Source organism: Pithys albifrons, chromosome 13, assembly GCF_047495875.1.
Source record: "Pithys albifrons albifrons isolate INPA30051 chromosome 13, PitAlb_v1, whole genome shotgun sequence".
Taxonomy (NCBI): domain Eukaryota; kingdom Metazoa; phylum Chordata; class Aves; order Passeriformes; family Thamnophilidae; genus Pithys; species Pithys albifrons.
In genome coordinates, this window is record NC_092470.1 from 17,881,153 (window position 1) to 17,895,360 (window position 14,208).

Consider the following 14,208-nt stretch of genomic DNA (forward strand, 5'->3'; position numbering starts at 1 on the left):
AAGGCAGAGAAATTATAAAAGACAGAGCAGAGGTTCTGCCAGTACATGACCATCTTCTGCCAAGTCCTCCCTACCTGTGTCCAAAAGCTGGGGGGTGTGTGGGGAGTTGGTCCAAGGATTTCTCCTCCTAAGTGCACTCCTCTATTAATAACTGCACAGATACAGCAGGCAGGCAGTGTGCTTTGAAAGAAACCTCTATTTCTGCATCTTGCACTACATAAAACGAGCAAACAAAGCTGCCAATGGAGAGGGATATGCACAAGGGAGAAATCCCCAAAAAGCCTGCTGGTGTACACAGCCCATCTGGGGGGCAGGGGAGTTGTTTACTCAGAAGGTTTTGACAGAAAAGCAGGCTGGCACTAGGAACCTTTCTATATTCTTGGCAACTTTTAATGCTTTTCTTGAAGAAGGGCAATTTACAAAAATGACAGCCTGCTCTTTCAGGTGAAGGCAATGTTTTCAACTGCACAACTGATTTTACAACTACCAGCAGGAAACATGCCACCACCTCCAGTTCAGGAAATCCACTTAATTCTGCTCTCCCTGAGAGTGGAATTGAACCTCAGGAGTTCTTGATTTCGCAGAGGAAATGTGAACTATAAAGCAGAATGTTTCACAGTGGAAGAAGAGAGTCACCTTTGAACGGACAGGAGAAGGAGTACACTTAGTTAAGTCTACTAAAACAGGAGAGTATAGAAAGAAGGGGGGCTAAACCAGTTTTTCTGAGCCCCTTTTTTGTTACCAGACGTCCGAGTGTGTTGTGAAGACTCCATCTTTCAGGGATTCTGGGGACATCCAGCGCACAGGCAGCAGCCCCTTCCCTCCTTTCCGGTAGTAATCTGTCTCGTAGATATCTCTTGTCATGCCAAAATCTGGAAGGTATAAATATTTTGAGGTTGCATGAGTAAATGATGGACATTTCCCCTTCCTACTAGCCAGACAATCACAGTGTAAAGAACCTGCAATCTGTTCCCACCACACTTGGCTTTGCAGGCACTTCACCTGCTGCCTTAGGGCTGGTGACCTTCCCTTCCAACACCACCACAGACACTTGTGCCACTGACTTCAGGGTTGACAAGTCTGAGGGATTCAAATACAGTAATATGAAAAGTTCCTGGATTTATGCTCAAGCTTTGCAGTAAGCTGAGTCTTCCAAAGGTCATATAACTCATTAACTGTTCCCCAAATTCAATGACTATCTTCTTTTTAAAGAGAATAAGGGCTCCTTTAGTACTTAAAACTACTGTCTTTAATTGAAGAACCTCACATGTTGAGGGACATGGTTCTCTTGGGTTTCTTCCTCTCTCTAAGGTAATTCCCAGTTCCTGTACAATATTCCAAGTGCTACTGAGGATTAGGCTGTTCATTTGTGACTAACACAGGCCAGTATTAAAGACATATCTGGGTTATATTCATGTCCTTAGCTGTAAATACATAAGCATTTCCAAACTTGGCTTCATCTCCTGATTTATTCCAGCACTTTTTTCTGTACAATCAGCCTGGGACAGACAGACCTGCTGGGTCTTGGCCTTGCCTATGAAACCAGTTACTGTGTTCTCAGACACTACCCAAAAAGTTAATAGATCAGGTGGCATTAAATCCCTCACTAATATTAAATGCCATCTGTTGACACAGAGGGTAAAATCCATCTTTTCAATAAAGACCTGGAGTTGCCCCTTTTTTTTTCCAGGAAAAGTGGGGTGAAAAGGGGCCAGAAATCCCTCAGCTCTCACAGTTGTCATTAACCAGCCTATGGATGAGTGGCCAAGCACAACGTTCCCTGCGTGCTGGGGACACTCGTCCCCTCAGTGATTATGACTAAAAAGCCCATCTGTGCAGCTATTGCAGCACTCCCACACACCAGGGTGACTTTATCCTGGCTCAGTGGAGAATCCTGTCAAAATGCAATGCAAATAAGCAGCAGACAGGCAGTGAGCACAGGCTGGTGTGGCACAAAGCTCTTCCTCACATCTGAGCCCTCAGAGCTGCTGTGCTCCAGTCAAGGTGCTCCCAAACTGCTTCTGCATGAAGGGGTTTTCAATACTGGGACACAAACAAGAGCAATGCAGCACATTAAAATGCTTTTGGGGTAAGCATGAACATGTTAAAGGGAAGAAATGCACCATCTTCAGTTCAGAGAATTGTAAAACAAGCTGGTTGGGGGGGGCGGGGAGGAGCAAACTGGAATGGGGAGGATTCAGGCTGACTTCCCCCAAACCTGCAGAAAATGCACAAAATCCCCCAAAGATCTTATTTCCTAATTAACTGACTCAAAATGAAATCATTTTTTCTTTCTCCCAAATGACAGGATTACTTACACAAATTATCAAAATAGCTGAGTTAAGCTCAGAGAAAAAAAATTAGTTTCCTTCAGCAGAAGGCTGTTGCTATACACGTTATTTTAATATGCACAACTCAAAAACAGCCAACAGCTTAAAATCACCCTCTCTGGAGAGAAGACTGAAGAAACTCATCTGACACTATTTTGGAAGGATGGTGAAGGGGGAAAGAAAAAAGTGGTGATTTAACAGCAGAGCAGAAGAAAAGCCATTCAGCTGTCTGGGAAGCAGAACTCCAGTGCAGACTGGAAAGCACCCAGCTGAAGTCAAGCCTTACATTCCACTTCCAATTCAGATATGATTTAAAATAATCCTAAGATTCTCGTTCTTGACTCAATAAACAGGAGGTGGAATTATTTTTGTGCACGAACAGAGGGGAGCATGACACACCAGTGGTAACCACGCCATCCACCCAGATGTCTGCAGCATCTGCACCTCAGTCACTGCCTCGCCAGCTCTGCTCAAGCCCATGTGCCACACTATTGCCTCACTGGAACAACAGCAAGTAGAGGTATTCCAAAAGTTTCAACTCAGTGTTGACTGCTCACAGGTCCTAAATCACTGCAAACCTTCGTAAGGAACATATTTCATTCTGCAGAAATTGAAACTAGAGGTCTGTTTTAAAAAGTCTTCCCAATAGCTTTCAAAAAATGAAATGCTTTCTAAAGTGCTGATTTTTGAGGATGATTCTATGGCTTGTATGAGAGCCAAGAGAGCCCACCTCCAATTTTCACTGTGAAGTCCTCTGCCACCATGCAGTTCCTGGCAGCCAGGTCTCTGTGCACGAACTTGTTGGCGTTGAGATAGGCCATGCCATCGGCGATCTCCCCTGCCATCTGGATCATCTTCTTCAGGGTCGGGGGTGCCTGCCCGGGATTGTTCTGAGCAAGATGAAGATGATAAAATAGGTAACAGGCCACATTCCTTCCCTTGTGCACAAACTGTCCTCATGGTCTGTTCCTTCTGTTTGTCCATATCAGACTTTCTAGATCAAGGGCAAAAGCTGCTGAGCTCATTTTCTATATGGTCTGCTATGATCTCATCTTCATCTTTCAGACCCTGCATCACACGTGACAAATTTAGCCCTTACACTGATGGGTCTGTGTATGAGAGTTTGGGTATTAGTGAAGAAACCAGACATTTACTTTCCAGCAGAGACAACAGGCAGGATACCCAACATGGAACACTCTCCTAACACGTACTGAACTAGCCAAATTTTTTAACATCTTGATGAGAAATTAGATCAGACAGAAGACTTAATGCAAATCGGGGAAAACAGGACTCAGTGACACAAAAGGGACCTGTTCCATGTGGTACCCTGGCTACCTGCAACAGCTGCCTCACCAGAAAGGTGCTGCAGTTCACAGAGCAGCTCATGTTTTGTTCTTGGAGCTTAAGGAGGAGGGCAGGAAAGGCTAATTGCCTGCTGCTTCCAACGTGATGCTGCCTTGTTCAAGATGATTCAAACTGAAGAAATAAACAACCAGCAACTCATGACTCACCTCTGTGTCTGGCCTCAATGATCTCAGGTAACTTTTGAGGTCCCCACGTGTCATCAGCTCCATGATAACCAGCGTGGGCTGGCCCTGAGAAACAACACCAAGCAGCCGAACCTGCCGAGGAAAACAAACCTTCAGTAACAAGAACAGCTCACTGAGCTGTAGTCATCATTTGGTCATGGGGATGTGAAGCCCCAAACACCTTGAACCAGAGGGAAAGGTCTGAATGTAGATTTGGCTCCACTTTCTGACTCCCATTTCCCAATACTGTGACAAAGCTGTGCAGAGTTACAGCCAAAATCCCAAGCTCCCACTCCAGAGGGTGAAGCCGTGCCCAGAGCACCCTCGTGTCCATCAGCACCGTGAGGCACAGCCCCAGGACAGCTCCCAGACTTACCACGTGGTGACAGTTGAACTCCTTCATCACCGAGGCCTCATTGAGGAACTCGATCCTCTCCCTCATGCTGGCAGACTCATTGACAGTCTTGATGGCCACCCTGGTCTCTGGCTCATCCTTCACCACTCCCTTGGCTATGCCCTCGTACACCATCCCAAAGGAGCCTTGCCCCAGCTCCCGGCACATGGTGATCTTCTCACGGGGCACCTCCCACTCGTCTGGAACATACACTAAAGGGGAGAGAACAGGCTGTGATGTTCCACTTCTGCTCGTGGTGTGATCACTCACTGCTCCAGGACAGCAACTGCCCAAAGAGTTTCACTGTAAAAACACCAGGCAAAGTGCTGAGACCTTGCACTAGGTGTGCCAACAGTCCATGGCCTTTCCCACACAGAGCCAAGGAGATGATGGGATACAAAAAGATCTTAAAGAAATGGGCAGGTGGATTTGAAGCAGTCTCACCACAGTACTGACAAATCAGGCTAGAAAGAAGGAACCTCAAAGCACAAAACCAGGGTGGGAGGAGGCTCAAATCAATGCTTTAGGCTTGAGCTTTTCCTGGGATCCCTGCTCTTCTAATTCTCCCAGACAGCATCAAACACACTTGATCATCTGTATCAGTTTAGAGTCTGCTGTATTAACAGACTGATGTTATGACCAGGGGGAGGCAGGCTCTGATCCAGCAGCTCTTTGCATGGGGCTGTTCTGATCCCTGCACACACACTGGCACCAGCAAAGGAAGGACCTGCTGCTGCTGCAGGTCTTTGATGTGAGGCAGAGCAGAGCGCTCAGAAGGTGAGTGCCAGGAGGCAGGACTGCCTCGGGCAAGAACACATCCAAGTACTCACTGATCTGCTGACTGTCACCACCAAAGGAGGGGACAGTTGTGTCACATGCTCTGCATGGTGAAATAACAGGATGAAAATAGAGGATTATGGCATGAACGCTGACAGACCTTTAACCCTGATGGTGTTGCTATAAAAAATAACAGTACAATATTCTGCTACCACTCTGGGTAAACCCAGTAGTCTCCTGGGGGCTTTTGGAAATGCTATTCCAGCAAAAAGTCTACAACAGCAGCACCAAACTAAACCATTAACAGAAGAACTGAGGCCTCAAGGAAATTTGTCTGATGTTCTGATTTCCTCAAGCTGTGCGTTTGTTCCAATATGGAAAAATAGAGCTTAAAGGGGCAAACATGAAAGACCACAAATTCATGAATTCTTCCTTCATTTCAGTGAAAACATCACAGGTACAGTAGATGATAACCTGAAAGTGAAACTAAGGAATCCAGATTTGCCTCAGCTGAACAAAACTACAGGAAAACAATTCAAAACCTCCCCAGTTTCAATAGACAAGTGACCTTTGCGTATTATCAACTGTGGATTCCATGGCTGTGCTTAAGCAAACAAACAGAGAAAGTGGTTTTACAACATGCCTTGTAGAGTTTCATACCTTTCCAAGTCAGACAGCACCAGGACAGTAAAAGCACCAGAAGGGTAAGGTCACACTCACCGTCTGAGGCACTAAAGTACTCCGGGTTCACAGAGGCGTAAAGGACTCCATTGCCCAGTCTGTCACTGTTCCTGTTGAAACATTGGGGGTTCCTTTTTTAATCTGTTTCAGACCATCTCTTCCCCAGCTTTTCCACTGTTTGCCCAACCACAGAATATTATTTAAGTGGAGCTTTTCAGACAAAGGGGATGCACTGAGTTCTTACCCACCTCCCACGCTCAATGGACAAACAACCCAGAATAGCTTTCCTAAGAAACCTGGAGTCTTCTCTATACCAAATCAGCACCAGGAAAATGTGAACACAAGGCACTTTCAGCTGCTGGGCAAACTTCCTTTAAGAAAGGCAGCTGTGTGGTGATAAACCAGGAGACCTGTGGCTGAGAATGCATTTAAACATTACCAGCTCTGCTGTGGGAGAGAAGTGACCCAGCAAAGGACAAGACTCTTTTTAGTGGGGGATTCCATTCAACTATTTTCTAAGTGTTTCTGTTATTTTAAAACCACACACACAATTCCCCCATCCCAGTTTTACTGGGGTGATTTTCAGAATAGGACACACAATAAATGTGCTGTGAGAGCTCTTGCAGGAGACAGGCTGTAGAAGTAAAATTATCCATCAGACCTCAGAAAATCGAAGACAAAATATTCTTGTGGTAGAACAACAGTTTAAAGAAGGACAGGTTATCAGGCATTTCACCCAGGACAGCCCAAGGTGGTGTATCCATCAAATACAAAACCCCTTCAGGGGTGCTTGAGCAGAACTGGTACCACTGTCTGCAACAAATTAGAGCTGGAAATCATGGGATACTCCAGAAGCATCATTTATCTGAGTGTCATAAAAAATGCCTAAACCCAGAAAGTTGCAAGACTAAACATCTGCATTGACTTCTATTAAGTTCTCATTATGTATTTCAATTAGATAAAAAAACCAACTCCGTAGTAACCAAAAGCAAACCAGAGGAAAACTGATCAACAGAACAGTCCCCAAGACTGGTCTTGGCCAGGATATAATTTTTTAAGTGGATGTAAAGAGTTCAAAAAAACCTCTAAAACTTGAAAGAAATCAAATTAAACTAAATAGAACTAAGTTTCTTTGACTTATATTGACCCATATTCCAGTCAAATTTTCTGGTTATACAGGTCCACTGTGTGCCATCATTGCCCCATGGTATGTTCCTCAAGCCTTCCTCTTCCCTCTCAAACAGGATCCTGGAATAAAAAGCCTCTTCACATCCCAAGCAGCAGCAGCAGTCAGAGGCTGGTAACCCTAAACCACCTCCTTTGACACACCAATGAGATAGAATCTTCTTCAGCTCCTCAACTCCTCTGAATGCCATTTCTCTTTTTCATTTTTAACTTGCTCCACGGGCACAGATTTGAAAATAAACAATTCCCCTCCTGCAGGTTTAAGCAGCAGCACATCCAACTCACCTCTTTTTGTTAAAGACATACAGCATTATCAGCAATCCCCCAATGATGAGCAGCAGAGCAATAGGGAGCACAATTACCAAGTGCAGGAAGTTTCCATAGTTTGCTGCTGCAACCAACAAGAAAACAATTGTATCAGGGTTTCTATAAAACCTCCACTCACAAAGAAACATTGAAAACCCACTCAGTGTATTTCCATACAGGGAAGAAATCAAAGTTCTCATTTTCTTGTCTGATGTGGAAAAATGAACTCGGAAACCCTCACTGACTGCAGATGAGTTCAACAAGAAAGCAGACACTGAAAGGCATTAATTTTGCACAGAGCAGTGTTTGTCTGGGCTTTGTTTTCACAAGTTATGCTTCAGGACTTACATTTTTCCATGAACAATATCCTATTGTTCACTTGCATATTCACCTTTTTCTTCACCTTCCAATTGCTTACACATGAATTCAGGATATCCATGCACTGCTCTGTACTTCAAATTGTTTCAAGTCCAGCAATCAGTAAACCAAACAGAGTAAGAGATGCAGTTGTAGTGTTCTGGGGATATATCTGCTCTACAACTAAACACTGAAGTTCTTGAGGGTGACTGTGGTGGTGTTCTTCCAAAACATAAATCATTCCCACTGGCAGGACCAGCATCACCCTTTTATCAGGATCTTTATCAGAAGTCACTCAGAACAGGTCAACCTGCCAGCCAAAAATCTAAACAAAGCATTTGTTTCTCACACTGTTTTGCAATTTAAAGCAGGTTTGCCTTGTTGCCACAGGTTTTGTGCACTCCAGCCCCGTGTTGTTATGGCTAACATCACATTCCCAACATAGCTGGGCATCCCAGGAAGGCACAGCAATGTGTTCTCCACACCCACCACCTCTCACAGACACACAGTGCCGCAAGGAAAGGACCACACCTCACACAAACCACCTCCTGGTTGTCAACACCTGCCATAAAAACAGTTCCCAAAGAGGCATCAGGGGTAAGAGAAGTGTTCAGAGCACAGGCAAGAGGCTCAGACACCCAGTCACACACTCAAACATCAGGCATTATTAAAAAGACATTGTTCTCCAATTTGGCACAGACAACAAACATTTGTCTTACATTTGGGCTGCACATAGAAAGAGATTGGCTCAGTCCAGGACCCATTCCCAGCCAGGGAAGTGGCCTGAACTCTGGCAGAATAGTTCCCAGGGTTCAGGTGAGTTAGTTTAGCTCCTCCAAGCTTCTTGTATTCCTGTCTGGAAACACATTCCCTCTTCTCCTAAAACAGAAAAGCAATTTACATATTCACATTCTTTCATTCCTGAGAAAGCAAAATAGCTGCAGAATAAGCTCATTTTTATAACCACAAGTCCCACCTGATCTGTTTTACTTCAAACACCTTAAGGAGATACATGGAATTTAAGAACCCAAAATAAGGGAAACAAAGCAATGACATGGTGGGTGTTGGGTGTTTGAAATCAGTTTCTGTTTGTGGTCTGCAGCACTGCACAGGAGCACCTTAAGAAAGATCCTTTTTGGTGTATAAATTAAGGGTTATGAGCAGTAATGTAAATCCTCACCTCTCCGTGCTGCCCATATTTGATTTCATACATCAGGATCAGCCCGTTGGGACTGGCAGGCTCTGACCACTTCAGGTACACAGTATTTTCCTCTTTTGCTTCCCATGACACTGCTCCTGGAATGTTATCTGCTCCCTCTGTAAAATATTTACAGGTGATGTGAGAAGAACATCTCTTACTGAAACAGGACCTTGTGCAGGAGCTGCAGAGAACAGAAGGTTCAGTTCACACCATTCCCTGGGTGGTACAGAAGCAGCACAGCAAGAGCCACTCAGACCCTGGGAACAAACTGCACTGGCCAGGGCTCTGCTGGAGAGAGGCAGAGTCTGAGCTCCTGCTCTCCAGAAAACCAGTCAGTGGATACAGCTCCACCAGGTCCAGGCTCTGTGTGCCAAAAAAACCTGTTTATCAGCACCTGATTTTTCCTTCACGACTTTCCACCACCAGAACAGTGCAAGGAGCTGTGAACACACAACTGCCCCACTGACAGCCCCCTCCTAAAGCAGCCAGAGGAAATCTGCCCCAATTTAAAATAGCCTCTCATCAGTAATTCAGGAAGTGCTTCATCCTTACTTAGTTCCTAATAATTGTATGTGGTTTATTCAAAACTTAACAGGAATATGAAGCCCATTTCAGCCAAAGAAAAAAGACCACTTTTCAAAAATATAGTTGTTATATTTACAAGAAAACAGAATTGTTTTAGCCTTTAATTATCAGAGCCATGTGTTAAAAAATCTGGGAACACTTATTTCCTTTTCCCTGATCTCACAGATTTCCTTATTTTCTTGAAATAAGCAATACTTTTTGCCTTTTTTTACTGACACAGCTGGATCTGGATTATGATAGCCTTTCCTTCCAGAAACAAAGTAAAATTGCTACCATTCTGCATCTGATATCCCCAGACATCTGCTGGAGTCAGAAGCTCATTGCTGGATGTGTATGAGCTTACACTAAAATCATCTCTATTCTTTCTCAGAAGAAGTACAATCTGTAAAAGTCCCAAACACCAGCACAGCATTCAATGCTTCCTATTTGAAGTACTCTAGAGGCCAGAGATTGGGCACAAAGAAACACAGTATTCCTCCTGTTCCCAGGCTGGACAAATGCATGGTCATTCTGTGACAGAAGAAACATTTGGCAAACATTCCCACCAGCAAAACTCCAACATCTGCAAACAGTTCCAAGTGAGCACAGCAAAACCAAACATTAGCAGAGAAATGCTGCCCTGTCTCTATTCAGCACACAGGGAGCTGAGGGGCAAAACCTCTCAGCCCCCCATGTCTGTGGGTCTCACCCCTATTGCCAGGAGACAGATTGTCTCCTGATTATGCTGGTACTCAGCTCCTCCCTCTCTCCAGATCCCAGCACAGCCCCCAGCACATTGCTCAGCACACACAAGAAACCAGTCAAGGCCATTAAAATCTATACAGTCCCAATACATTTTCTTGCATAGAACTCTTTTAGGATGCCCCAGTGTATTTCTAACTGATTTTGGAGAGCTTGTCCTGCCCAGCAAAGGAGCCAAAGCTGTGCCCCTGGGAGGGTGTACCTGAGGGCATGGTTCTGGCAAAGACGAAGTTGGAGGCGCTGCAGCCCAGCGTGTCGGCCTCGTGGTTGCAGCTGTGGATGTCGATGCGGTACAGGGTGAAAGGCTGCAGGTGAGAGATCACGGTCCTCTCCTTGCCATCCACCTTGGTCTCGAAGAAGGGGTACTCCACCTCGCTCTCCTCCGTGTCTGAGGCGTTGGTGAAGTGATCTGTGCCCGTCACGTTCCTGTTGCGAGCGGCCAACGTGGCGTTTGCGATGCGGAACACGTCCCTCCGCTTCCGATCGGGCCTGGGGGGCACACACACAGCTAGGAAAGGGCTCCTCAGGACAAACCCACTTCACTCCAACTTCAGGAAAACTGCAGAACACCCCAGGGGAACAGGGAACTGCTATTCAAACAGCTAAATAAGGGAAACTGCAAAACAAGAGGGAAACTGCCTCTCAATCCGAACCTGCCGCATGTTGGCACATCCCATTTCTCTCTGTTTTGGTCAGGAACCAGCCAAGACTCTGAAGCGCCCCAAGATAAATGTGAAAACTTCTGACCTCACACCAAACAGCAAAAAATGGCTTCCCCCTTACTCAATAAGCATTCTGGATTTGTATTTCATGACAGTAATGTTGATGCTTAAAATAAAAATCAGATGTTGAAGGTTGGAAACATTAGGGGGAAAAAACTGTTTTGAAGTTTGCTGGATTAGGAAAGGAAGTTAAGCCTACTGAGAGTTAGCTTTGCAATTGTGATGAAATTACAGACCTTAGAATGTATTGCACTGAGAAAGGAAACCTTGGCAGGCAGCTGGAGACCATGAGTGTTCACCACCACTCGAGTGGTTATCTGTGCATCTCTGCTTCTCTCACCCAAACCAAAGCTCTGCAAAGGAACCATCTTCCTAGGTGAGAAAACACAGTCCTGACACTGTGCAGAGTCACAAGTCCAATGAGCAGCTTTCCCTTACAGGCATCTGGGTGAAATTTAAGCAGAGTGAAAAACTTGGGGATTTACAGCAACTCTGCTGCTTTCTCAAGCCTCTGCAAGTGCTGTGGTGGACAGGCCTGAGTAGCAGTACAAGCACCAGGATACTCTTAGAACCATGTGGGTGGTATCAGGTAACCAACCACATGGCCACCTGTTAGACCTGTCCCTTGGTCTTGTCTCAGGTCCAAGGCTGCTCTGCACAGGACCACCAGCTGCACAGGGCTCAGGGCTGGCTTTCCTGCTCCCCTACCCAGGGCCTGAAGGAACACTCACACCTGGGAAGCTACACCCCAAGGGAGGCAAAGGAGAATGTAAGAAAAGTCACACCACAAAACCAGCCTGGGCTTGAGTCCTGTCCCTCCTGAAATCACTGCACCAGTGCCCATGTGCCACCCAGGGCAAGGAATACCAGGACATGAGGTCTGCCATCTCTACCAGAGTCACCAACCAGGTAGAGGAGGCCTTCCCCAAACACACAGCAGGAGGGGAGATGACTCAAGAGGAGAAGTTAATTCGCTGTCAAATACACTGTCTTAGCACACGCAGCCACAAGGCAGTGGCTGCTCACAGTGCCAAAAACAGGCTCACTCGGTTTGGAAACCTTCTGGCAGAGGTTGGATGAATTTAGGGGTTTTTTTAGAAGTTCACTGCAGATTTTTCAAAAATCCTTTTACTACAACTTGAGCAGCCCTTTTGACACTCTCAGCCACCATGTAAACCACAACTCAGAAATAAACAAAGGCAGGGAAAGAACTTCCTAAGTTACCAAGAAATTGTTTTAAGTGATATACAAGTGACTTGTCAGTTAAGGAAATTTCCTAAGAGATACAAGCATTTGTGCCTCCTCTGCACTGGTATTTATGGAAGTTATTAAACCTATTCACCCTGCTTAGGATGGGCATTCACTTACTCCTTTAACTCAGTGCAAAGATCTTTTAATCTGCTGAAACTTGGAAGCCTCGCACTGAACTGATGAACATTTGCACAGGTTCTGTGACAAAAGCAGTGAGAATAAAAAGTTCATTTTCAATCAACCACAAAGGCAGGTTCCAATGCAAGGACCCAAAAGGCCTGCCTTTACCACTGCTTTTATGGGATGCATCAAGTTTCAGCTCTCTGGAGGTATGTGGGAGCAGGGGGAGTACAGTCCTACCCGGCCTTTGGGGGAAAAAATAAGGGGACACAAAACTTGGTGAAAACTGGAAGAGCTGAAGGATAACCACAAGGCAAACAGGATTGAAACATCAAGAGACTTGACATCATGGCTTTTTGGTCAAGCAGCTTCCTGCTTTCGTGAAAGGCAGAGATAACAGCAAAAAAACAAGTATCCAAGGAAATAAGTCTAGAGATAAAAACATGAAAAATCATCTCCTCTGTTTAAGGAGAGGAAGGAAGAGAAATGCAGGAGACAAATTAAAAATAACACTATAAAATATTAAATCAAAAAATAAGGGAAAAAAGGGGGCCATTTAACAGAAAAGCTCACAGTTCTTCATGGCAATTTTAATGTTACTTCTCAGCCTACACAGAGAACCTGTCTCATCCTGGTCAGCAGAGAAATAAAAAACTTGTACAAAAAGTCATCCTCCTCTGGTTGTGTCTCCTCGAGGCTAAGCAGAGTCCTAATGTTTGAAATGCACCACAGCAGTGATACACGTGGGGTCATCCAGAATTGCACAAGAGTTTAGATGAACAGGCTCCTTAAACAATCTTAAAACAACCCAGCCAAATACTTTCACGCTGTATTAGATGCTGCAACTCTTTCATAATATCCTGGAGACAGGTAGAACACTGGAAACAAACACTACTATTGAGGTTTGCATTAACACATTAATTAACTTCTGCCTTGGGAAAGAGAGAAACAAAATTGACATCAACAAGTAAACTGCTTAGATTTGTCCCATGGAGACATCTCACGAGCTCGCAATCTTTAATTCCCTGACACACAGTCTCTTAAAAGCTGCTTGGCTATGCAGCTATTGCTGAGGGTTGTACCTGATCCCTCCCTGCTGTTACAAAACACCCTCATGACAGTTAGTTAAGGAAAAAGGACAAACTTTCAGGAAATGCTCTGTGAATTTGTCAGTTTATTTGTTACTGTGTGAGCTCAAGGTTCCCTGAGCTTTCTTAGGGGGTGGGAATGCATGAAAATTTGAGAGAAGGTAACACCTTTTAAATTACAAAGCTTAGGGGAAATTAAACTCCTTCACAACAGACTTTCAAGCAGTTTAGACCTGACATGTGCCTCTCCAAACTCCTTGCTGTGCTACTCCACAGAGTCCGAAATCAGATCTCAAGATTTCACATTGCTCAGGAGTTACATCATGGCCAGACACGGGGGCTGAAACTTCCCTGTACCTGATCTTTGCTGCTGGTTCTCAGCAGCAGCAGAGAAACACTGCACAAGGTCAACCACAAACAAAGCTCAGAGAAGATCCTTCACCCTTCCAAAGACAGGCAGTGTTGGGTCACTCATTATCTGGAAAAAGCTGAGAAGCTCTGTGAATATCACAGCCCCAACCCCAACAAGTCAATCAACATGTTTCAACTGAGGACCAAAAAATCACAATGGAGAGTAATATAAACCAGTACTAATGAGCAGAAATGCCACACTTTAAGAGTTTTCAAACCCAGGACTTGCCCATAAACTTGCCCTGCTAGGACAGAGAACAAGGCGACGTGCATGACTGAGATGTGACTGTATCTAAACTGAACTGAAAGCCACACAAGTGTGAGCCCAGCCCAGCATCCAACTACCTAAAGCAGATCCCTGGAAACTCAGGGATCAGAAGCACCAAATAATTCAGTAGGATCTACTCTATGTTGCAGCATAAAATCATTACTATTCTACTTAACATGTAAGCAGGGTGGAAATTTTACCCTTCTCTGCAGCACAAACCCAGGAAACCAACAGGCTCTTTGCCATTAGTGCAGTCAGAAAG

General features: G+C 44.9%; 1 protein-coding gene across 4 annotated transcripts in view; it reads right to left on the reverse strand.

Annotated features, from left to right (window-relative positions):
- Positions 1–14,208, reverse strand: part of IGF1R (insulin like growth factor 1 receptor) — a 173,350-nt gene that overhangs the window by 17,540 nt on the left and 141,602 nt on the right. For 2 of the 4 annotated variants that reach the window (XM_071568891.1, XM_071568890.1), the window contains exons 11-19: positions 10,289–10,575; positions 8,740–8,876; positions 8,279–8,438; positions 7,182–7,284; positions 5,751–5,821; positions 4,236–4,465; positions 3,842–3,952; positions 3,061–3,220; positions 743–872 (exon numbers count right to left, since the gene is read on the reverse strand). In XM_071568891.1, the coding sequence (XP_071424992.1) occupies positions 743–872; positions 3,061–3,220; positions 3,842–3,952; positions 4,236–4,465; positions 5,751–5,821; positions 7,182–7,284; positions 8,279–8,438; positions 8,740–8,876; positions 10,289–10,575 (1,389 nt within the window). Of the gene's footprint in view, positions 1–742; positions 873–3,060; positions 3,221–3,841; positions 3,953–4,235; positions 4,466–5,750; positions 5,822–7,181; positions 7,288–8,278; positions 8,439–8,739; positions 8,877–10,288; positions 10,576–14,208 lie in introns of all 4 variants that reach the window. The other 2 variants (XM_071568889.1, XM_071568888.1) reach the window with 1 other exon arrangement.